General features: G+C 55.2%; 1 protein-coding gene across 1 annotated transcript; it reads right to left on the reverse strand.

Annotated features, from left to right (window-relative positions):
• SPINT2 (serine peptidase inhibitor, Kunitz type 2) lies at nucleotides 1–24,279 on the reverse strand. The gene is made up of 6 exons (XM_084771253.1): nucleotides 23,734–24,279; nucleotides 3,366–3,425; nucleotides 2,590–2,643; nucleotides 1,918–2,079; nucleotides 1,770–1,808; nucleotides 1–334 (listed from the first exon to the last, which is right to left on the reverse strand). Exons 1-6 carry the CDS (start codon nucleotides 23,837–23,839, stop codon nucleotides 168–170), a joined length of 588 nt encoding a protein of 195 aa, XP_084627379.1. The 5' UTR covers nucleotides 23,840–24,279; the 3' UTR covers nucleotides 1–167.

Consider the following 24,279-nt stretch of genomic DNA (forward strand, 5'->3'; position numbering starts at 1 on the left):
TTTTATTTTCAAAGGCCCATTTTATTAAACATATTCTTTTAGATCCCAATTTTAAAAAACCTTCATCTACTTAAAAAACACATAAATCAAACAATGAAAACTACTAGAAGAGACTACCAGTGATGCTGAAGGGGGTGGGCGGGCGGGCAGAGCGCGCAGGCCCCGTTTCACATGACGTACGTGTTCTTCACCAGCTGCTCCTTGTCGTCTGCAGTGCTCCAAACGGTGCGGAGTGCGCGCTCCTGCCTCCTGCGCGCCACACGCACCAGGCAAACCACGGAGGCTCCCAGGAGAAGGATCAGCACCATCAGGAACAGCCCCACCAGGACCACAGCTAAGGACAGGAGGGACAGCAGGGCGACTCAGTGCACAGCAGCCCAAGTGCACCTGACCGAGGACCAGCTGTCCCTCAACCTGGGGATCTGGACAGACTGCCTGCCAGGGTCGTCGCCCCAACGCCACACACACACACACACACACACACACACTGGCTTTTGCACCTTAGTTTTTAAAGATTTGTTTTGTTTTTTCAAGACAGGGTTTCTCTGTGTAGCCCTGGTTGTCCTGGACATGCTTTGTAGACTAGGCTGCGCTCGCACTCACAGTGATCCTCCTGCCTCTGTGTCCCGCACCAGCTTGCATTCATCTGTAAATTTTGTGTGTGTGTTTTGTGGGCATGTGTGTCTGGACATCGCATGGTGCCTGAGGAGGCCAAAAGAGGGCTTTGCGTTTCCGTAACTAGATTTGGCTGCGAGGCACCGTGTGGGTGGGAACTAGGCAGTCGGACTTGGGGGCAAGGCTGGTTGCCTGCTGAGCTGTCTCAGCAGCCTGGTTTGTTCTGTTTTGAGATAAGTTCTCAGGTGGCCAAGGCTGTCCTAGCTGGTGAGTCTGGCCTTAAATTCCTAGTGGTAACAAAAAAGATGAGTCCCTGTAGTGGCCGCCTGGGCAATGAGGCCTGGTGGGTGAGGGGGTACCGAGCAGAGCCGGGAGGGCCCCCAGGGCTTCTAAGTGCGATGAGTAACAGTGGCTGCCCTACTGGTCAGTTAAGATGCTTCCTTCCCGGGTGGGGCCTAATCTCAGGCATGTGACTTCCTGCGACAGTCACCTGGCTCCCCTCCTCCGCTGGCTATAGGGACCTAGCTAGCCTTTGGGGCAATCCCCTGCCCAACTCCACCCACAGCCAGCCCTGCAGGCCTGGCACCCTTCCAGCCCAGCCCTGAGAACCAGATGTGACTTCTGCCTGAGGTGGACTGGCAGGCCTGTCTGGGCTCCCTTACAGGGAACAAGGAAAGAGGCCAAACCAGCCCGGCAAGTCCACAGGATAGGGCTCACCTCACCGCCCACACAGGCGCAGGAACGTAAGAGGGAGCCCACAGGGCCTCCTCAGCAGGCCAGGCCGGCCACTGTGCCTGTGTCCTGACACCCTGACCAACTCTTCACACCTCACAGCAGTTGGGCTCCCTCTGAACCCTCAGCCTTGTGAGTGACCTGCACAGGGCAGGCCTGCCTACCCACACCCCCTGCAGCCCAGGCCGTCTGCGCAGGGCAGCCCTGACTCTACACCTGTGCACAGCGTTGACTGCAGCGCCAAGGTCCACACGTTCCAGGCTGCCTCACCATTTTCACAGACACAGCCCTCTGCCACAACAACATTCCAGTGAGAAACAATGCTGTAAGCAAGGCAGGAAACACTAGTGGGTGGAACCCAGTCAGTCCAGGAGAGCCAGCGCGGCGGGGCGGGGCAGGAGGAGAAGGCCGAGGCCACTTACTTTTTGTCCCAGGCGTCAGAACAGGATGCATCTGCTTGCCTATAGAGAACGGAAAATGCCGAGGTCAGTCTACCATGCTGTCCACCCCAAGGTGGCCCCCTGCCTCCCGAACACCAGGGCTTAGGGAGGGGGCGAGGCCGTGACGTGCCAGCGCAGCGCCGCATGCACTCCTCCTGGGAGACGTAGTTGTTCTTGTTCCCGCGGCAGCCGCCGAAGATGAACCTGTCGCAGGAGCTCTTCTCCGGGTCGTAGTACCAGCGAGGGAAGGCTGCCCGGCAGGGCCCCGTGACGGCCTTCGGGACACAGTATTCTGCAAGCAGGAGCAAGGGACTCTCAGGAGGACAGAGTAGCAGGGTCAAGAGCAGGAGAGTGAGGACGGCTGAGCGATGGACAGCGCCGTCTGCTCAGTGTGCGTCCTGTGGAGCACACACCGCCAGCCCAGCCTGTTGACACCAGCTTTACAGTTTCTTTTTCTGGTGTCTGCGTCCTGGTAGGAAACCATGTGGTCTTGGACCCATGGCAATCCTCCTACCTTAACCCCACCCCAAGTGCTGGGATTTCAGTTGCACGCCACTGGGAGTGGGGGAGGGGCGGCCTTCAGTTCCAGGGATTCTGTCATCATGCAGGCTGGGCTGCCCTCGGACCCGCCCTGGGGCCCTCACTTTACTCATGGGATTAGGCACAGGGCATGGCTCCTGTCTACAGCCACAGAGCTGGTGATAAGGGTGGAAGGTAAATCCTGGAAGCGCATGTCCCCCCTGCCTTCCCGCGGCCAGCTCCTGCAGTGAACTCAATTCCCGTCCACAGAAGGACGTCATACCTTCATAGCTCAAGATCTCGCCAGAGAGGTCCTCAGGCTCCTGCTGTCTGGGACCTGCAACACAGAGATCTGGTTGGGGGCCACAGGACCGCCGGCCTAGCGGGGCTGACTGTCAAGGGCCCACGGAGGACGCACGGCAGCGCCACCTTTAAGGGGTGACGTATCCCTTGGTCCTAGTGGCCTCTGGAGTATAGGACACATTCAACACTGGGTGTGGGATTCCTGCTGCTTCTGTGGTTACTATTCTCAGCCTGGTTTCTGAGGTGATCAAGAAGATAGCTTTGTTCGCTTTCTGAAGCACCCAGACACTTTTATTCTACTGGGATAATTTCCTTCAGAAATAGGCTGAGAATAAGAGTGACCATGCAGGACCCTCAACAGTCAGCAAGGGTCTGGAACAACTGGGACGTGGCCAGCCTTGCCCAGCACCTGTTAAGCCAAGTGAGCCCCAGAAGCCACAGACCTCCCGCATGGGCTCTGGGGTCAGACAGTAGTGCATGGGACTGCCGCCTGCTGGGGAGCGGGGAGTGTTGTTCCTATCAGGGGGGTTACAGTGGCCCCCTCTGTGGAAGGGCAGGTCTTGCTGAGCCCCTGGCCTGTGGCCTAAACCCCAAGGGTCCACTCACCCGGCCCCTGCGGCAGGTCCCCTAAGCACAAAAGAGGGGCAGGGCGGCGGGGCTGAGCCCTGGGTAGAGCTCTGCAAGCAGCAGCTCTCAGCCTCCCTTCACAGTCACCACCTGGGCAGCCTTCATACAACCTGGACTTTATGAACTTACCACTCAGGACAGAAGAGTCGGCTCCATTCCTGTTCCTGGCCACACTGTCAATGGTGCTCTCTGTGAGGGGAAAAGACCAGAAAAGAAAACTGTCAAGTGGGCCCCACGTGTCACAGCCAACCCGCGTTCCTTCTTTCTGTGGAGCCCTGTGGTGCATGAGGGCCACGAGAAGCTTCTCCACTTAGAGATGAGGAACTGGAGCCGGGCGTGGTGGCGCACGCCTGTAATCCCAGCACTCAGGAGGCAGAGGCAGGCGGATCGCTGTGAGTTCGAGGCCAGCCTGGTCTACAGAGTGAGCATGTTTTTATGTGTATCTCCTGCCTACAGATGTCTGAAGTGGATGAAGGGCACTGGAGTGAGGAATTGGGGTTACAGGCAGTTGGGAGCTGCCTGATGTAGGTGCTGAGAATTCAACCCTGGTCCTCTGTAAGAGCAGTAAACACTCTTTTTTTTTTTTTTTGACCAGGCTGGCCTTGAATTTACAGTGATCCGCCTGTCTCTGCCTCCCGAGTGCTGGGATTAAAGGTGTGTGCCACCATCCCTGGCTAGCACTCTTTTTTTTTTTTAAATTTATTACATACACAGTGCTCTGCCTGCATGTACACCTGCAGGCCAGAAGAGGGCGCCAGATCTCACTATAGATGGCTGTGAGCCACCATGTGGTTGCTGGGAACTGAACTCAGGACCTCTGGAAGAGCAGACAGTGCCCTTAACCTCTGAGCCATCTCTCCAGCTTCTGACTAGTGCTCTTCTAAGCCATCTCTCTAGATCCTTATTTTCACTTTTTGAGGCAGGGTTCCTTGCACCCTGTCACTCAGACGTGTAAATCCTCCTCTAGGAGGGTTACAGTCATGAACCCGCACACCTGGTTTGTACTTATTTATCTAGAATTTTCAAAGGCGTTATTTTTTGTTGTTTGGTCTGTGTATCCTTGGCTGTCCTGGACTCAGACCAGGCTGGCCTTGCCACCTCTCCAGCCCCATGGCCCCAAACTCTCAAGAGAGCGCCTGCCTCTGCCTCCGAGTACTGGATTACAGGCGTGTGCCACCGTGCCTGGCTGCAAATGTATTTAATATTTCTGAGCCACACACTTAGAATGGTTGAAAAGACACGGCAGTGAGATGACAAACCTAGAGGCCCAACTACTGAGCAGTCAGCGGCCGCAGCCGAGAGAACGTGTCTCAAAAGCGGGGAGGGGGGAGTGACAAACTGCAAAGTGGTCAGTTTTTCTGGTTTTTGTTCTTTGAGACAGGTTTTTCTGTGTAGCCCTGGCTGCCTAGGAACTCAGAGATCCCCCTGCCTCTGCCTCCCTAGTGCTGGGGTGACAGGTGCGCACCACTACTGCCAAGCTGAAACGGTCAGTTTTTATGTGGGGTGTGGGCATTTCTCTTTTTGACACAAGGTGGTGCTGCATTAGCCAGGACGGTCTCTTAATTCCTGGAACCCACCTGTCCCTACCTCTCAATTTTGCAGCTGGAACTCTAACTGGGTAATGCTGTGCCTGGCACCTGACAAGATTGTCTCCAGCACCTGGGCTGGCTTGGCCTGGTGGCACTCAGCAGTCACCTTGCCCAGCTCCCATCAAGCCACTTCAGGCAAAATCTGCTAGAAGCCTGACCACGTGGACCCAAGGCAGGGACAGGGACAGCCTGGCCCCTGGGAGGCTCGGGCTCTCAATACGACGCGCACACCCTCCTCCTCCTCCCTTGGCCTCACTCAGAACTGGCCTGCCCAGAAGACAGGCTTGCCTTCAGACTCCTTCCCCTGAGAATGCCAAGGGACACAAGCAGCTGCCACACACCCTCCCAGGCCTGGCAGCCGGGGTCAGGCTCTGAGCCTGTGCAGGGGACACCGAGTGCCCTGTGCCCACTGCTCATGTCCTTGTCACTTCATCCCTCTAAGATGGTCACAGCACAGCAGGGAGCAAACGTGTCCACACGCAGAGGAGATCACACAGACACGCCATTTTCTTCACTCAGATTCCTGATGTACCAGCTACCACCCAAAAGGTGAAGGACTGGCCCACACCACCTAAAATCGCACCCTCGCCAGGCATGGTGGTGACACCTGAGAGGTGGGGGCCACAGACTTGGACTATAGAGTAAAGCAAGCAAGCAAATAAAACCATGGGTCAAAACAGTAAGATCAATTCCTGCCTGCCCATCCCACCCGCCTTCTCTCTAAATTCTCTCCCCAAGCCCTGTGCCTACCGCAGCAGACCAGAGGCCACCGCTGACGCCGCCGTGCAACCTCAACGTGGCTGTCTCAACTCTGAGTGAGGAGACCCAGAGCCGTGGACATCACTGAGGGTCCACACACAACCAGTCACAGCTTTGCCATCCCAAAGGCTGTGTGAAACCTCTGTGGGGGCTCAGTGGGCCTTGGGGACAACAGGGCGGGATGAGGCCTCCGCGCTCTCTGCCAGGCCCTCTGGTTTGTCTGACCTGTGAGGCCAAAGCTACTTGAAGCCTGGAGCAGGAAGGATTTCAGGGTGTGCACCCCAGCGCTAACTCAGGTCACTTGTTTCAGAGGATGCCCGAGGAGGTGGCCTGGCATTCAAGGAGGAGGGGGGGAGGGTTTGACTCTGGTAAGAAGGTGGGGAGCCTGCTGTGAAACCAGCGTGGCCCGGGGACCAGCTCCCTGGGCTGAGGGAAGAAGACCCATCAGCAGGACGTGTGCACACGCCAACCCTGAGTGCTGCATTAGCCGCTGAGGCCTCCACACTTGTCTTACCAGTGACACCAGCACACTTCCCAAGACACTCCTCCTGGCTCTGGTGGTGGTTGCCGTTTCCCTCACAGCCTCCATACACACACGGCTGGCAGCACCCAGCAGAGGCACTGTACCACCCCCCGGGGGATTGAGGCCCCCGCTACCTTCCAAACTCCACAAGACTCTGAAACAAAACAGAACCCATGTGGGTTGATGGAGACAATCCCGGGGTCGAAGGAAGCGTGACACACACACACACACACACACACACACACGGAAGTCTGAGGTCTTCAAGACCCTCCAAAGGGGAAGCAAAGTGTTCTGGGTCTGCCAGTTCCCCTAGCCCTGTTCCCAAAGCTGGTGCTGATGCTGTACAGCTTCCTTAGATGGAAAGAACACATCACCTGGCAACAAAGTCCAAAGCACCTGATGCAGCTGCACCTGCAGGTGGCTTCTGCCCTTGACTCGTCCTCACCAGACATGCACAGGTGAGGGTGCAGCCAGCAGAGCACTTGGCAGGCTTGTTCCAGGCCACACATCTGCCACACTCACACCCTAGCAGCTCAGATGAGCTTCCTACCTCTGCTTTCCCATCTCTAGAGGGCAACCCAGCTCACAGGCCTGGGTTCCAGGGAGTCCCAACCTTCGCCCCACTCCTTTCAAAGGGAAAAACACCAAGCACAGTATCCGGCTGGACAGGGGCTGTGGCAGAGCACAGGAATCACCTGACACACAGGAGTGGTTCGGGAGGGCCCCGTCTTCCTCTGCAGTGCCACCCTGTCCTCCCTGTCACAGCCCAGAGGCCAGTGCAGCGGCAGCCACATGACAGCTCCGTCACAGGCTCTCCTTGTCGCTCTCCAGCGTGCTCATGTCGTCACTGGAGACAGCCGTGGGCAGCACGCAGGGCAGGGCTGCTCTATCCCAAACTGTTAGGATGATGGACATGGAACCCAAGCTCTCAACAGAGCAATCTACAGACACAGCACACTGCACTGTGAAAAACAGCTCCGCGTCAGCAGCGCACACACGTCAGTCGCTCTCAGGTAAGGCACAGAAAAGGAAGGTTCCAGGGTAGGGAGGTGGCTCAGGGGGTCAAAGTGCTGCACAAGCTTAAGGACCCCCCCGAAGGCTGCACGTGTCTTTCTCAGCCCTCCTCCAGCTGGGTCACTGACGCGCGCTGCCACCCCTGGCTCTCATGTGGGCCCCATGGCTCTAACTGCAGGTCCTCACGCCCGTGACCTGAACCTCCTCCCCAGCCAGGTTCATGGCACAGGCCCGTAATCCTAGCTACTTGGAGCACGGACCAAAGGAAAGTTCAAAGCTAGCCTAGGAATTAAGATCCAACCTCAAACTTAGAACAAAACAAAGCAAAAAAATCTCCCAAACCCAGAAAGAACTGTTGGCAGTGTGGGGCCCAAGGCATCTCTCTCAGCGAGGCAGAGAAGCAGCCGCCACAGACCTGCAACAGGTACTTCTGACCGTGCACCAAAGATCACAGAACACAGGACGGACCAACAGGCCCAGAGCACACACGCAGAGCACAACCCACACAGTCAGGTGGGGGAACCGCAGCACCCGGGCAGGCTCCCTACAGAAAGCACCCTGAGGGGACAGCGCTACAGAAGCCGTGCTGAGCTCAGAGTCCTGGTGGCACCAGCTGGGACTGTGCTGCTTTCTGTGCGGTTTTAGGGACAGTGTTGGTGCAGTGCCACCCATAACCCCAGCTCCAAAGAGATAGAGGCAGAAGATCAGAATTTTAAGACAAATCTCACTCAGCAACACAGTGAATTCAAGGCTAGTCTGGCTATAGAAACCTACCTTTAAAAAACAAAATAAAAGCCAGGAGTAGTGGCGCACGCCTTTAATCCCAGCACTTGAGACGACACAGAGGCAGGCAGATCGCTGTGAGTTCGAGGCCAGCCTAGTCTACAGTGTCCAGGACAGCCAGGCCTACACAGAGAAACCCTGTCTCGAAAAATAAAATAAAAAAACAAAACAAAAACCCAGAACACTGGGGCTATAGAGATGGCTCAGAGGTTAGGAGCACTGGCTGCTCTCCCAGAGGTCCTGAGTTCAATTCCCAGCAACCACATGGTGGCTCACAGCCATCTATAGTGAGATCTGGCGCCCTCCTCTGTTGGGCAGGCACACACACAGACAGAACATTGTAATAAATAAATAAATAAATAATCTTAAGCAAAACAAAACAAAACAACAACAACAACAAAAACAGCCCAGAACACTGACTTAGCACTTGCTGCCAAGCCAGACAACCTGAGTTCGATCTCTGGGACCTGCACGGTGGAAGGACACACTCCCCGAAGTTTTCTTCCTTCCTGACCTCAAGTGTTATGACAAGCTTTTGAGAGCACACATGCACATTAAATGTAATCATAACAACAATAACTTCATCTCCACAATGAAACAGGATCACAAAGTCACGCCCTTTACTTCCGAACACGGTGCTCAGAGCCCGGGTGCTGGGACAAGGGCCCCTCAGAGGCCGCTGAACTGACGACACCTGCAGGCAGTGCGGAATTACAAAACAGCTGCTTGGAAGCCAACACTCCTTGAGCCCTTGACCACACTCTGAGGGCTCACAAAGGCGGCCTCCCTTTATCAGAAGTCTCTGCTTTCAGGTAAGAGGTCACTGACGTGCTAGCCAAGGCTGATGGGCGTGGCTGGGCATAACCTCAGCAAGTTCTCTCTCAATCAGAGCTTTTACTGTTCAATAACAACAAGACGGAAACAGTATTCAGTTGTGACACCACCTTTGGTCCAGCACTCAGAAGCAGAGGCAAGTGCATGTTGAGTTTAAGGCCAGCCTGCAGCCTGTCCTACACAGCCAGTGCCAGGGCAGCCTCGAGACCTTGTCTAGGAAAAAAGAGAAACAATTGGTTTGCAGGCAATCAAGAAAGGCCGGTCTCTGGTTCTGTTTGTTGGTTCCTTCTTTTCAGTGGTGAGGGTCTAGACAAGCAAGCACTCTACCCACGATGCGCAGCAGCTCAAGTCCTCGCCCCACTGGCATACTCACACATACTCACACATGCCAAAACACAAATGTGGAGGGGCAGGGTCTTTGTATGTGGCCTACGCTGGCCTCAGCTTGCCAAATACCGGGATCACAGGTACAGCCCATGTAAAACACAAAGTTATTTCTATTGCTTACAAAACAGGTAAGAAAAGCAGGAAGGCTGAGCAGACATGGTGGCCATACATTCTAAGCGACCCCAGGGTGACCTCGGATTGGAGCCCAGCCTGGTCTACTCAGACTGAGTCCCAGGCTAGCCAGAGGAAGCTCCTAGGCCTCTCCCCGTGAGAACCAGGCAGGAGCTGAAGGGAACAGAGCCTGACTTGGCAGGCACCAGAACACGGCTGCCATAACCGCACACTGGTGTCTGGGGATGCTGTCGGGAGGAAACTGGTTTCTCTAGCTCTCAGGTCACTAGTTTTAACCAGGACAATCTGCCTGTGGCTCATCACTTCATCTCCTCTGCCAAATGGAAACATCTACCGTCACTTTTTTTGTTTTTGTTCTTTTGTTTTTCGAGACAGGGTCTCTCTGTGTAGCCTTGGCTGTCCTGGACTCGCTTTGTAGACCAAGCTGGCCTCAAACTCACAGCGATCCACCTGCTTCTGCCTCCCGAGTGCTGGGATTAAAGGCGTGCACACTTTTTTTTTTTAAAGGCAGGGTTCTCTGTGTAGCTTTCCTGGCTTCCTGGAACTCTATGTTGACCAGGCTGGTCTTGAACTTGTAGCCTCCTATGAGCTGGGAGACACGAGGCACCACTTGCTGTCACTTTTTAACAAAACATCACAGGAAGTTTAGGCTCCTAAGCATCACCAGTCTGGGTTATAGGCTTAAAAAGACAGACCTAGCATTTTCAGACAGCCACAGCTCTGAGTACTTACTGCAGAGAAAGTTTGCTTAAGGAATACTTCAAATATGCTGAAAAGGCGCAGGAAACGCAGTGTGCGGCTCCTCAGCGCTGTCACTTGTGGTTCTGAGGCAGAGCCTGGGGCCCCACATGCCAGGGAAGTGCTCCACCACAGCCCAGGCGCCTCAGCAGTCAGCCCTGACTCCCTCTCCCAGCCTCTTCTGCTCCGAGGCAGAGTCAGACCATAGCCCGGGCTGGCTGGGAACCTGGGCCTCAGCCTCCCGAGTGCGCTCTCAGCACATCCACCTTCTTTCATGTTGTTTTTATATCCATTCCCTTTACTCTTGCAAGATGTACACATTCTGGGAAGGAAGCCCAGGGTGCGTGAGGCAAAGCGCTGCCACTGACCTACAGCCCAGCTCCCAAATCTACTTTGAAACACACAACAATTAAGTTAAGGTCCTACTGTTTGAATTCCATTTGACAGTTGCTACACAATCAAACTTTGTCTAAAAAAATTTTTTTTTCTTTCTTTCTTTGGTTTTTCGAGAGAGTCTCTCTGTGTTAGCCCTGGCTGTCCTGGACTCGCTCTGTAGACCAAGCTGGCCACGAACTCACAGCAATCCACCTGCCTCTGCCTCCCAAGAGCTGGGATTATAGGCGTGCACCACCACGCCCTGCGTCAAAACAATATTTCAAAATAGACTTGCAATCTCTTCTCAATGGGCTGCTAGATTACAGGTGCGCACGACCACGCCCCACTCAACACTGAGACTTGAAGGCACTTGAACCTGAAGCTCATGAGCTGCTGGCCTTTCTCCTCCACTGTGCAGTACTTGCCTGAGTGAGGGTGGGCATGGCGGCACACACCTTTCCTCCTAGCACCCAGCCCTCCAGCAGGTAGGTAGATCTCAAGTTGTAGAACAGCCAGGGCATACTGAGGCTGTATCTAAAGCAAACCAACAAACCACCAACCCCCGGCTCTGAGGTGCCTCACTCTACAAACCTCTGCTGCCTTCTCTCCCCTCCGCACAGAGGTTGCAGCACCTTCCTGGTTCCTAGGAAGCCTTTGCAAGCCCTGATCTGTGGCCACAGCCTCCAATGGGGCAGCGCGGGCACGGCCATTCCTTCACTCACTGGCAGGGCTACTGCTTTCTTGGGCACTTTTGTTTCGTTTTGCTTTGCTTTGTTCCCTGCAGTTCTAGCGCCCACTCCTGTAAGCGGTCACACAGGTCATCACAGGGCCGCGGGGCAGAACCACCACATGCTCTGCTGCGTATATTAGCCAAGTGGGGAACGGCAGCGGCCACACAGCAGCAGCACCTCCTCCTCAGGCGCCTGTGCATAACTCACACAGCGCGTCACTGAGGGGCCAGCGGTGGAGACTGCTGTGTACCCGCGGCCTCACAGCTAATGGACCCTGAAGGCTCCTATGTGGCCTCTGCTGCAGAACCTCAGATTCCTGAGGAAAGCTGGTAAGTAAAATCCGAGCATGTGGAAGACCGCCTTTACCGCAGCAGGCTTTGTGGAGAACACGGTCTGGCAGCTGCCATCATCACACAGGCTGCCCTGGGCAAGGAGAAAAGGCATGGCCGTATGTATTACAGCAAATGTTTTAGGTGCGTTCTAACTTAACTTTATACATTTCCAAATCACAACATAACGCTCTCTGGATTTTGTTCAACTAATCAAAAACAAACTGCTGGGTGTGGTGGCACACACCTGCCTGTACGCCCAGCACTTGGGAGCGGCGGCAGGCATTGTTACAAGGTGCAATTCAGGGCTGGGAAGACCGGGAGCTGGCTCGGTGCCCCGCAGCCTGGGACCTGCGTTTGCCCCCAGTGGAAGGAGAGAACTGACTCGTCCAAGTGTGTGGTGTGTGCTAGTGCCGCCCTCACTCATGTGCATCGTCACCCCCACAAAGCGCTCGGGAGGCAGAGGCAGGCGAATCTCTGTGAGTTACAAAACAAGCCCACAACAGCCAAGGCTACAGAGAAACCCCGTCTCGAAAAACAAAACAAACAGAGCCATCTTGTCACTTCCTTCTTTTAAGAGCGTTTAGGAGAAAGCTGCTCACCACGTGACAGACTGCAAGTTGAAAGTTAGGAACCGTAACCCAGACTTTGGAGGTTTGCAGCCCTCAGCACACAGTCCGTACTTTATCCTTTACCAAAAGTCTAGGCCATGCAAAGCTCAACTGTGCTCTTCAAAGGGAATCAGGTTACAACTACAAGAGCTCTGACAGTGTGAGGCAGCAGCGAAAGTAACAACAGACCTAAGCTGGGCGTGCTGGTGAGCAGCTCCAACTCAGCTTGTGGGGGGGGGGGCCGGGGGGGCGGGGGAGGGACTGGAGAAGGAAAGCAGAGGGGAAATGGAGGTCACTCAGAGCAGGGCGACCACCACAGCCACACAGGCCTCAGAGCTCACAGATTTACAGCAGCTGAATCGTCCCTCTGACACATTTGTGCCGGCAAAACAATCCCGAGATAGCCACATAAGGGAATACTGTTAAAAACAGACGTGCATGTGCCAGGAGAGGGGAACAATGTCCAGACAGAGGAGTGGAGGCAGAGTGGTGGTTTTGTTTTGTTGTTTTTTGTTTTGGTTTTTTGGTTTTTTGAGACAGGGTCTCTCTGTGTAGCCTTGGCTGTCCTGGACTCACTTTGTAGACCAGGCTGGCCTTGAACTCACAGCGATCCACCTGCCTCTGCCTCCCGAGTGCTGGGATTAAAGGCGTGCGCCACCACACCCGGCTTGTTGTTTTTTTTTTAAGTAAGAGTTTTACAAATGTAGCCCTGACTGACCACAAACTCAGAGATCACCTGCCTCTGCTTCCTAAGTGCTAGGATTAGAGGTTTGCGTCTCCACCCTCAAGTGTATTTTAACTTGAATTCCCCTTTTAATTTAGAGACATGATACCAACCTTAATAAAAGGGTCATACTGCCCCACATCTTTACTCCCAGCACTCAGGAGGCAGAGGCAGTCGACCTGTAAGTTCTACCAGGTCAGCCAGGGTTACAGAGAACACTGCCCAAAAAACAACAAAGGGGCAGATGTGGGGAGAGGTGCAGGACACAGAGCCGGCTCAGCAGTTAAGAGCATTCACTCACTGACTGCTCTTCCAAAGGCCTGGGGTTCAATTCCCAGCACCCATATGGCCGTTCACAACTGGAACTCCAAGATCTGACACCCTCACACACACACATGCAGGCAAAACACCAATGCACATAAAATAAAGGCAAATAATAACAACAAAGGAAAGGAGGGAGGGGAGGAGGCAGGGGGAAGGGGAAGGAGGGAGGGGAAGGGAGAGGGGGCAGGCAGAGCAGAGGGAGGAGGGAGGGGAGAGAGGGAGGAGGGAGGGGAGGGGGGGGGAGAGAGGGAGGCGAGAAAGGCAAGGGAGCCAAAGTAGCTCTTTCCCTCACTTCTTTCACTTACTCTGCAGCACTGGAAATTTAATCCAGGCCCCTGTACACTAGGCAACTGCACCCCGGCTCTGACCCAGGCCCCTGTACACTAGGCCACTGCACCCCGGCTCTGACCCAGGCCCCTGTACACTAGGCAACTGCACCCCGGCTCTGACCCAGGTCCCTGTACACTAGGCAACTGCACCCCGGCTCTGACCCAGGCCCCTGTACACTAGGCCACTGCACCCCGGCTCTGACCCAGGCCCCTGTACACTAGGCAACTGCACCCCGGCTCTGACCCAGGTCCCTGTACACTAGGCCACTGCACCCCGGCTCTGACCCAGGCCCCTGTACACTAGGCAACTGCACCCCGGCTCTGACCCAGGCCCCTGTACACTAGGCCACTGCACCCCAGCTCTGACCCAGGTCCCTGTACACTAGGCAACTGCACCCCGGCTCTGACTTTTCTAGGCTCACAATATCAGGCGGATGGGGCAGAGACTCCCAGGTCCTGGGCACCTGCACACAAGAACCTGCCATCTGCACCAGGGCTTGTCTTATTACTTTTTAAAATGTTATCTTATGTGTACGTCTGCCCACCATGTGCACGCTTGTACTCTCAAAGGCAGGAAGAGAACATAGGATCCCTTGAGACCAGAATTACTCATGGTTGTGAGCTGCCACATGAGTGCAGGGAACGGAACCCAGGCTCTGTAGAGAAGCAGCCAATGCTCTTAGCGGGTCAGCCATCACCCCAGCCTCCACTTAAAATAAAGGCCTAACAGGGTTTGACCTGGGTGGTGGATGAGAAAGCTTTCTGTTTAGTTTGACACTGTGACCAGTGGCCCCGCTGGCCTCCCTCCTGGGCCTCTCCTGCTGGGATTTACAGGAGAGCTGACACCAATCCTGGTCCTTTTTGTTTTCTTAAATCTTTCCATTAGAAATTGACTTAAGGGGTAGGCCTCGTGGCGCACACCTTTAATCCCAGCACCTGGGAGGCAGAGGTACTCAGAACACTGTGAGTCTGAGGCCAGCCTGGTCTACAAAGTAAGTTCTAGGACAGCCAGGGACTACTAGATAAACTATCTCAAAAATGAAGCAAAAAGACACAAGAAAAACTATTAAGATCACTCAAAGGGCTTATCATAAGCCATACGAGGTGCAAGGGAGCGCCCCAACAGTAGGAACCCTTAGGCCGAAGCAGGGAACACAGAGAACCCCACAAGGAAAAAGCTGGCAGTGAACTCATGCATGCTGCCCCAGGGTGGCTGGTTCCTGCCCGTGCCCTGCCCTCCTCAGCTACTTCCTCATTCTCAGCAGGGAGCAGCAGCACAACACAGGCAGGGGCAAGAGTGGACAGGCGCTGTGGAGGCTCAGTGGGGAAGTGTGCTCACCACCACGCCTGAGCCCACCCATGGGAAGGAGGGGTTCCTGTGGGCTGTGCTCTGACATGCATGCACATGTGAGCACGTGCACACCACACTCACAACTTTAGTGAGAGGCTAGAGATAGCTCAGTGCTTTAGAGCACTGGCTACTTTTTCATAGGACCCAGACTCAAGTGTTAGTGGTAGCAGGGTACCCAGAGATGTGACACCACCTGCTTGCCTCGAGGGCACCAGGTGCACGCGTGGTGCACAGACCCGCATGAAGGCAAAACATCCACACACATAAACTAAATAGCGTTTCAAAATGTTTAAATGTAATGGAAGAGTAAACGTTAAGACAGTGCCGAGAAGGCCGGGCATAGTGGCGCACGCCTTTACTCCCAGCACTCGGGAGGCAGAGGCAGGTGGATCTCTGTGAGTTCGAGGCCAGCCTGGTCTACAAAGTGAGTCCAGGACAGCCAAGGCTACACAAAGAGACCCTGTATCAAAAAACCAAAAAAAAAAAAAAAAAAAAGAAAGAAAGAAAAACAAGACAGTGCTGAGAGTGAGCACAGCCTCACACATGCTGGACAGTGGTTCCACCTCTGAACCACACCCCAGCCCTCCCCAGGGTTTATTTTGAGGAAGGGCCTCATGCCTCTCTGCAGCTAAGGCTACACTTTGATTCCCCTGCCTCCATCTCCCTGGCAGTTGGGAACAGTTCCGTAGCGCTCACTGGACATGGACAAAAAGCCTTACAGTCTTCGGCATGGCCAGCCCTCTTTCTCTGAGTTAAGCCTGGCTAAAACAAATAGCACCAGGGCACAATGGCACGGGCCTCAAGTGCAATGTGCCGCCGGGCAGAGGCAGGTGACTCGCTTTACCTTGCTAGGTTCAAGGCCGGCATGGGCAATACGGTGCAACACGCAGCCCGCGGTGTTTAGACGCTTTGCGGATGAAGCAGAAGCCTGACTGGGAGACTGCTGTGTCCCTCTGTGCTGTGAGGACATTATAACCGATATAAGCTGCCGCCGGGGACAGAGGCCGTCTGTGTGATTTACACCTGCACTGGGTGTGCTAAGTACCAAAGTGTTTCCTGGCAGCTCACTGGCAGCGCTGGCCTGTGTCGGCCTTCACTTAGCTTCCGGCTTCACGCCTTGCTTTGAGACCAGGTCTCAGGAAATGCAGGCTGGCCTGGCCTACTACTCTTCCTTGTCTTTCACCGTCACCCCCACTGTACAGAGCGCTGGGATCCCAGGCCAGAGCCACTGCAGCGGGCTCACATGCATGCACTGCGGACGGAACCCAAGGCTCCAAGCTGGAGGCTCACACCCTCCCCCGAGCCTCCACCTGCGGCCCGCACCCTGACCCTGGAGCTTTCTTCACAAAGCACAAGGTCAGTCAGCTTCATCTTCAGAGGTGCACTCTGCCGCCTTGTCCACTCACTGCCTAAAAGCGAAGCAAAGCAAAGGGAGACTCCTGGTATGGTATGCAGCGACACCTTAGATGCCATGGATTAGTAATAAATGCTTAAAACATTGGGGAGCCTGTGCAGCCCTGTGAGTCAGGTACACCCCGGGCCAACTCAGGACTACTGCTATTTGGCAAAAACAAACAAACAAACAAACAAACAAACAAAAAAGCAGCTCTCAACTAAAACTCAACAAAACAGCCATCCACCACCCACAGGGAAAGATGAAGGCAAAACAGCCTCCAGCCAAACAGGACCGATCTGTAAGAGGCACCACTCTCCCCTGGGAGTTCTCCCGTGGCAACAGCAAAGTCTCCAGGCCTGGTCCCCGCCTGCACAGGGACAGGGTGCAGATAAGGAGCTGGGAGGCAGAGACCTCAGGAACTGGGGAATAAGACTTAAGCCGGGCGTGGTGGCGCAGCCTTTAATCCCAGCACTTGGTAGGCAGAAGCAGGCGGGTCTGAGTTTGAGACCAGCCTGGTCCAGAGTGACAACAGCCAGAGCTACACAGAGAAACCCTGTCTCAAAACAAAGCAACAGCATTCTTGTCTATTGAGACCAATATATGTCAGGCTAGCCTGGTACTCCATGTAGCCAAGGCTAACCTCCTTGAACTCCAGATCTACTGCCTCTGCCATACCTGGCCTTGTGCTGCTGTTTTGTTTTTGTTTTGCCCAGTGTCTCAAAGTGCTGGGCCCACGTGGTCCTTGCTCTTCCCCCATCTCCCAAAACAATGTCTGATCCTGAAGTTCCAAACTTGACATGAACTTGTTTTTTGTTTTTGTTTTTCAAGACAGGGTCTCTCTGGGTAGCCCTGGCTGTCCTGCACTTGTATTCCAGGCTGGCCTCGAACTCACGGTGATGACATGCACTTTGTACTCATCTCTTTCTCACGGTGTAGCTGGCTGGCCTGGGGCTCCCTTCGCACAGCAAGCAGGCGTCCAGCTCTGAGATTCACCTGCCTCTGCCTCCTAAGAGCTAGGAGTAAAGGCGTATGCCGCCACGCGTGGCTGTTTGTTCTGCAGATCTACAAAGCCACTTGTTTTGGTTAGCTGGGTAGCTGATGTGTCTCAACAGTTATTTCCAGGACAAACCCTACTAACCCCCACCCCAGGCCCTAGAGGGCTAACTCAGAAGCTTTAAGATATCCCCTGGGGATTTATAAGGAGAGAACATTTATAATGACCAATCCAACTTAAAGGGTCATAAAACTTTGGTGTTATGGTTATACCATTTTAGCCTTTTATATATAAAATATTTAGATGGAAAAGTCTACACTTTATAAACTACATCAGCTGAATGCCAACGACCACTCACACCCACTGCTGCCTGAGACCCAGCACTAAACAGGACTGTGGATTCCACCCTCCCCTCCGTCCACAGCCACACGCCACAGCCCACTGCAGTAACCTGCAAGGAAAGACGCCGTTCATTTCTAAGACCCTCTTTCTTCTCTGTGGCATATGACCACGTTCATGTGTGTGCAGCAGTCAGAGGTCTCCAACTCATGAGGTTGCTTCTCTTTTTATTTCTTTTCTTCAGACTCCCTGGCCCTGACAGGCTGGCCTGGAACTCAGGAGAACCATCTGCCTCAGCCTCCCGGGTTTGAGACTGAAAGCACAGACCACCATGCCCAGCCCGTCCTCCTCCTTGCCCACTGTGACTACAGGCGTACTCGACAACACCTGGCTCTGCCTCGTGTGCTGGGGAGGCTTCGTGCTTGTGGACAACTCTGTACTGACTCAGCCTTTCCCCAGCCTGTTTTGTTCGCTGTTCGATTTGGAAATGTAAACTGGCGCCTAGTACTTAGCAGGTGCTTAGTAGGTATGTCAGCTAAACTGGTAAGTATTTCAAAGAGCCTGCCCCCCAGCAGGACACGCCCTCCTCAGTGACCAGATGCACCTCAGCTCCAGCTGCTACGTACGCAGGGAAAAGAGCTGGGCACCAAGGCCATGCTCAGGGCAGCTGGGGGAGCGTGCACCTCGCACTTTAGGTGCCGGGGAAGCTGGAACTAACCCAGGAGGCTAATGGAAGCTGAAGCTTGCTTGAAAGTCAGTGGAAGCTCAGGAAAGAATGCTGCTGGGCTCAGCGCCAATGGAAATTCCCAAGAACCACCAACAAAGAAGCCAAGTCAAGTACCCGTTAACAGCACTGATGCCAAGGTGTGGCTAACCATTCCCGGCAGCGGGAACTGAACTGAATTGATGACTCTTAAAGGAATTTCCAACTTGGGAAAATCATGTTAGCTGACCTTGTAATAATGATCAAAATTACGGCCCGGTATGGTGGCGCACGCCTTTAATCCCAGCACTCGGGAGGCAGAGGCAGGCGGATTGCTTTGAGTTCGAGGCCAGCCTGGTCTAAAAAAAGTTGAGTCCAGGACAGCCAAGGCCACACAGAGACCCTGTCTTGAAAAACCAAACCAAAACAAACAAAAGATCAAAATTACATTATTACAGCCAAGCCTGTAACCTGAGCCATCCAGGAGGCTGAGAAAATTCCAAGCGCAAGGCCCACTTGAGTTCACTGCCAACTCAGGCAACTTGGAGTCGGCTTCAAAGTAAGGCAGCCAGGCAGGCAGGACGCAAACCTATAACAGAAGTTCAAGGTCACCCTCGGCTATGTATGTAAAGCCAATCTGGGCTAGAAGACACCACTTCAGCCAGGCGGTGGTGACTTAAGCCTTTAATCCTAGCAATCCAGAGGCAGAGGCAGGCTGATCTCCATGACTTCGAGGCCAGCCTGGTCTACAGAGCAAGTTCCAGGACAGCCAGAGTTCAGAGAAACCCTCTCTCAAAAAACCAAACCAAAACAAAAAGACACTGCTTGAAGACAACAAGTATAAATGTTAAAAGTGCCTGCCTAGCTGTGATTGTGGTGGCGTCCGCCTTTAATCCCAGCACAGCAGGTGATCTCTGTGTGTTTCCTCAGGGAACTCCTCCTCTGCCAGGCCAGCCTGGTCTACTATACAGAGAAACCTTGTCTTGAAAAAGAAAAGGTGGCTGGGGGCTGGAGAGATGGCTCAGAGGTTAGAGCACTGTCTGCTCTTCCAAAGGTCCCAAGTTCAATTCCCAGCACCCACATGGTGGCTCACAACCATCTATAGTGAGATCTGGCGCCCTCTTCTAGTGTGCAGGTGTACATGCAGGCACACATGAGGCATAATACTGTGTAAATAATAAATCTTAAAAACCAAGCAGTAGTGGCACAGACCCTTAATCCCAGCACTCGGGAGGCAGAGGCAGGCGGATCGCTGTGAGTTTGAGGCCAGCCTGGGCTACAAAGCGAGTCCAGGATGGCCAAGGCTACACAGAGAAACTCTGTCTCAAAAAAACCACAAAATAAATAAATAAGTAAGTAAGTAAGTAAGTAAGTAAGTAAGTATCAGGGTCTATCACCTAAATCCTAAGAAAGTAGAGCACCTGGGAAGGAGGCCTTGAGGCGCTCTCTCCACACACACTGTCCCCATAAGGACCGTCCTTTTACCCTCCTGCGACACGCCCACAACCCACACACAGGGGCAGGCCGGGACAAACGACACAGACTTGGAAAGTGTCGTCCTGGTTTATAAAGGCTCCTCCTGGCTCAGGCCCATGGCGTCATGTGATAGGACCTCAGGCCCGTGTTTACTCGGGTTCTGCCAGACCTTCATACTTTCAGGCAACGCCCCCAAATTAAGCATTTTAACATGATAAACTCCCATATGATCACCACAGGTTGTGAAGGCCTCCTGGGGTCTGTCTCCATGGATACTGAGATCATCCCTGAGTGCCTGACAGAAACACCAGGTGCAGGATCGGCTGTCCCGTCCCGTCCTTTCCCACCGCCCTCAGCCACCAACACTGGCACTGCCAGACCTCAAAACATCAATCCCCACTCACTCATCTGTCTCTAAGTCCGACACCCTCTCATTTCTTCACTCTCTTTTCTGAGCCTTAAAAAAAAAAAGCCACGGTGATGGCGCACGCCTTTAATCCCAACACTCAGCAGAGGCAGGTGGATCTCTATGAGTTCAAATCAAGGCCAGCCTGATCTACAGAGTAACTTCCAGGACAGTGAGGGCTACACAGAGAAACCCTGATTCAAAACAACAACAAACAAACAAAACAAATAAAAACAAACAAAGCAAAAAAACCCAGAAAGAGCAAACTAAGATTTTATGTGTATCAATGCGTTGCCTGGATGTGTGTATATAAATCATGTGCACACTTGATACTTGGAACTGAGGCTAGTGGCTGTGAGGCATCATGTGCTTACTGGGAACTCAGTCTGGATCTTCTACAAGAACGCTGAGTGGGAAACAGACGAGGTGGCGCATGCCCTTTCTCCCAGCACTCAGGGAAGCAGAGGCTGTGAGTCCGAGGCCAGCCTGGTCTACAAAGCTAATGTCTTCTGGTCCCCTATGAGCCTTCACACCTTTCTCTAGGCAGAATCTATGGGCTCTTGCTTCCAGACCATTCTCCCTTCACCCTCCCCAAATCTCTCGTGGCAAAACAGCCATCAAGAGCAGAAGGTTGGCTGCCCACCTTGTGTGTTCATGGCTGACCTCACCTCGGGCTGTGCTTACGTGTGGGGATTTCCACTCAAGACAAAGGCACCTTGTTCTTTCTCTCCAATGACCCTGCCCTACACGTCACCTCTCGGTTAACACTGACATTTAGATTTCTTCAGAAACCAGCTGCATCACCCACGCGCACGCCTATTCTATCCAGTGTTCTAGGTCTTTCCTCCAGCCCCTGACTCCAGCCATCTGTCCTGTCTCAACCTTTGGTGAAGGTAAAACCCCAGGAGCAGCCCTCACCATCACCTCTCCCCGGCCCTTCACGCCCCTTTGGTAGCACTGTACAGCTGGAATGTGCCAGAGAAACGCCTCACCTGAGTGCACAGCGTTGCTTGCTGAGAAAACCAAAGCCACCCACCAAGCCAGCGTCTCCCCCTCCCCCCCTCCAACCCTATCAAAAGCGCCTCCCGCCTCGGAGCAAGCTGCTGCAACTTTCAAACAAACAGCACTTGAGATAAGTGAGGGCAGCAGGTCACCAAGCCAGACAGCAGTACTTCAAAAAGGTCAGCAGGTCAAGCCAGCCGCAGTGTTCCCCGGAGGCCACTGAGGACAAAAAAGGACAGCAGGACCCGGCCTCAGCAATTACTATGGTGTGGCCTTCCAAAGGCCTATGGCGTCACCGCCGCATCAGGTAGGTTACAGGCTTAGATGCCCTGCAGCTCAGAGAGGCCATAACCAGATGCAGTCAGGGGCCAGGCGGCTACAGGTTCACAGCGACACAGTGTCTGCACCTGAGCCCAGACCTTCCACAGGCCGCTGGCATTCCCAGTAATTCTTTCGTCTGGCCTTAGACACAGGAATAAACCATTCCTCAGAAGCCACCGTAAGGGACGGCCTGGCTGCCACACTTGCTGCTTTCTCTCTCACCCAGCAGGCTGACCAGTACAGGCCATGTGGCTGCTTTCCTCAGCTCCCCCCCACCTCCTCACCTCTGTTCCAGCCCTGGGGGGAGGGGGGGTCTGTCCTTCCCTTGTTCACAACCAATGTCACTCTAGACCGAGGCTTTAGCTCTCCCCTACTCCCCTAGGACACTGGTCCCAAGGTCTTGGCACAGCTGCCAGCTCAGAACTGGTGTCCCCCTCCTCAGTGACCCTCCTGAGCTGAGTCCCACCTAGCACTCTGCTGCCACCACTGAGTCATTTAATCTTCGGTGAGTACTCTGCATTTAAGTGTTCGCTCACGGTCTCTCCCACTGGAAATCCACGCTCTCTGAAGGCAGGAACCTGTCTTAACCTGTCTTGTCTGAGTCAGCAGCCACTGTCACCAGGGCCAGTGCCCGTCCTCACTGTCCTGACACTCAGGGAGTTTGCTCAATCCATGAATCCTTTCCACAGGGATCTTTTCAAAGCTGCCTAGCGCTTGGCGGAAGCCCTTAAAAGCTGTAACAAAACTGCTCAAAGAAGCCAGCACCAACCACTCTCTGACCAGGTGCTCCCCACCCTGACAGGCACGCTGGCAAAGCTCCTCCCTTCCGCCACAGCTGCTTCTCGGTCTTCCTTCGGACATCACGGAAGGCTGTTGCCCTACATCCTAACAACAGGTGTCTTTTTGTTTTTGTTTTTGTAGACATGTTTCTCGGTGTAGCCCTGGCTGTCCTGGACTCACTTTGTAGACCAGGCTAGCCTCGAACTCACAGTGATCCGCCTGCCTCTGCCTCCCGAGTGCTGGGATTAAAGGTGTGTGCGCCACCACCACCCCAGCTCTACAACAGGTGTTTTAAGAGAGTTTTTTTCTTTCTTTCTCTCTGTACCCAAAGGTGCCAACAGGTCACCCAAACAAATCCCCACCTTCTCAGGGCTGGCTTCCTTTGGCCATCCAATTTCCGCTCCGTGGAGCTCCTCGCCCACTTCCTGCCACAGGACAGACCAGCGCCTGTGCCACGCCTTCCTGGATTAATACCCCTCATCTCCCCCCTCTCCTCCTCACCCAACCCTTCCACCCCTCATGTGTCCTCCCCTTTCCAGCCCTCCCCTCCACCTGCAGTGCCCCCCCAACCTTTCCAGCCCTCCCCTCCACCTGCAGTGACCCCCCACCCTCCCAGCCCTCCCCTCCACCTGCAGTGACCCCCCTACCTTCCCAGCCCTCCCCTCCACCTGCTGTGTCCCCCCAGCCCTCCCCTCCACCTGCAGTGCCCCCCAACCTTCCCAGCCCTCCCCTCCACCTGCAGTGCCCCCCAACCTTCCCAGCCCTCCCCTCCACCTACAGTGCCCCCCAACCTTCCCAGCCCTCCCCTCCACCTGCTGTGTCCCCCCCCAACCTTCCCACCCCTCCCCTCCACCTGCTGTGTCCCCCCAGCCCTCCCCTCCACCTGCAGTGCCCCCCAACCTTCCCAGCCCTCCCCTCCACCTGCTGTGTCCCCCCCAACCTTCCCAGCCCTCCCCTCCACCTGCAGTGCCCCCCAACCTTCCCAGCCCTCCCCTCCACCTGCAGTGCCCCCCAACCTTCCCAGCCCTCCCCTCCACCTACAGTGCCCCCCAACCTTCCCAGCCCTCCCCTCCACCTGCTGTGTCCCCCCCAACCTTCCCAGCCCTCCCCTCCACCTGCAGTGACCCCCCCACCTTCCCAGCCCTCCCCTCCACCTGCAGTGACCCCCCCACCTTCCCAGCCCTCCCCTCCACCTGCTGTGTCCCCCCCAACCTTCCCAGCCCTCCCCTCCACCTGCAGTGACCCCCCAACCTTCCCAGCCCTCCCCTCCACCTGCTGTGTCCCCCCCCAACCTTCCCAGCCCTCCCCTCCACCTGCTGTGTCCCCCCCAACCTTCCCAGCCCTCCCCTCCACCTGCTGTGTCCCCCCCAACCTTCCCAGCCCTCCCCTCTCCACCTGCAGCGGTGGCTTCACCGCACACCCTTCACCATCTCCAAGGAACCTCTCCCCCGCCCCGCCCCCCGCCCCCCGGCGCCGCGCGCCCAGAGCCCACTTTTGTCCCCTCTCAGCTGCGGCCTCCTCCATCCCCTCCTCCTCCTGGCCCTCACCGTGGACGTCCAGGTCTCTGCCGGCCGCCTCGGCCCCGGAGAGGAGGAGAGAAACGAGCAGGGCCAGGAGCGCCCGGCTCCGCCGCGGCTCCCACTGCTGCGCCATGACCTGCTGTGCTGCTGCCGCCCGCGCCGCGCGCCAAGGCCTCGAGCCGCCGGCCGTTGGGGGGGGGGGAGGTGTCCCGCGAGCAGGTGCGGGGGGGGGTGGCGGGGGAGCCCACGGCCGCGCACGCGCAGCGGAGGCCCACGCGCCCAGGTGCGGCTGCGCCCCGGGGGGGGGGGGGAGGACCTGGAGGCGCCGGGACACCCCGCCACGGAAAGCCGCCTTCTTCTTCCGCGGGCTCCCAACCCCGACCCTGGACGGCGGGCGGCACTGCACTCGGCGACTCTTCCCCGCGCCCGCGCGACGTGGGAGGCCTCCACACCTCCAGGCGGCCGGGATTCGGGGGGCGGGCTGGGAAGTGGGGTGCGCAACTGCGAATGGCGGACGCTGGCAACCGAAGCGAAGGTGGCGGCCCGGCTCGGGGTGGGGCGCACCTGGCGGGG

Source organism: Acomys minous (assembly GCF_964271855.1).
Source record: "Acomys minous genome assembly, chromosome: 20".
Lineage (NCBI taxonomy): Eukaryota > Metazoa > Chordata > Mammalia > Rodentia > Muridae > Acomys > Acomys minous.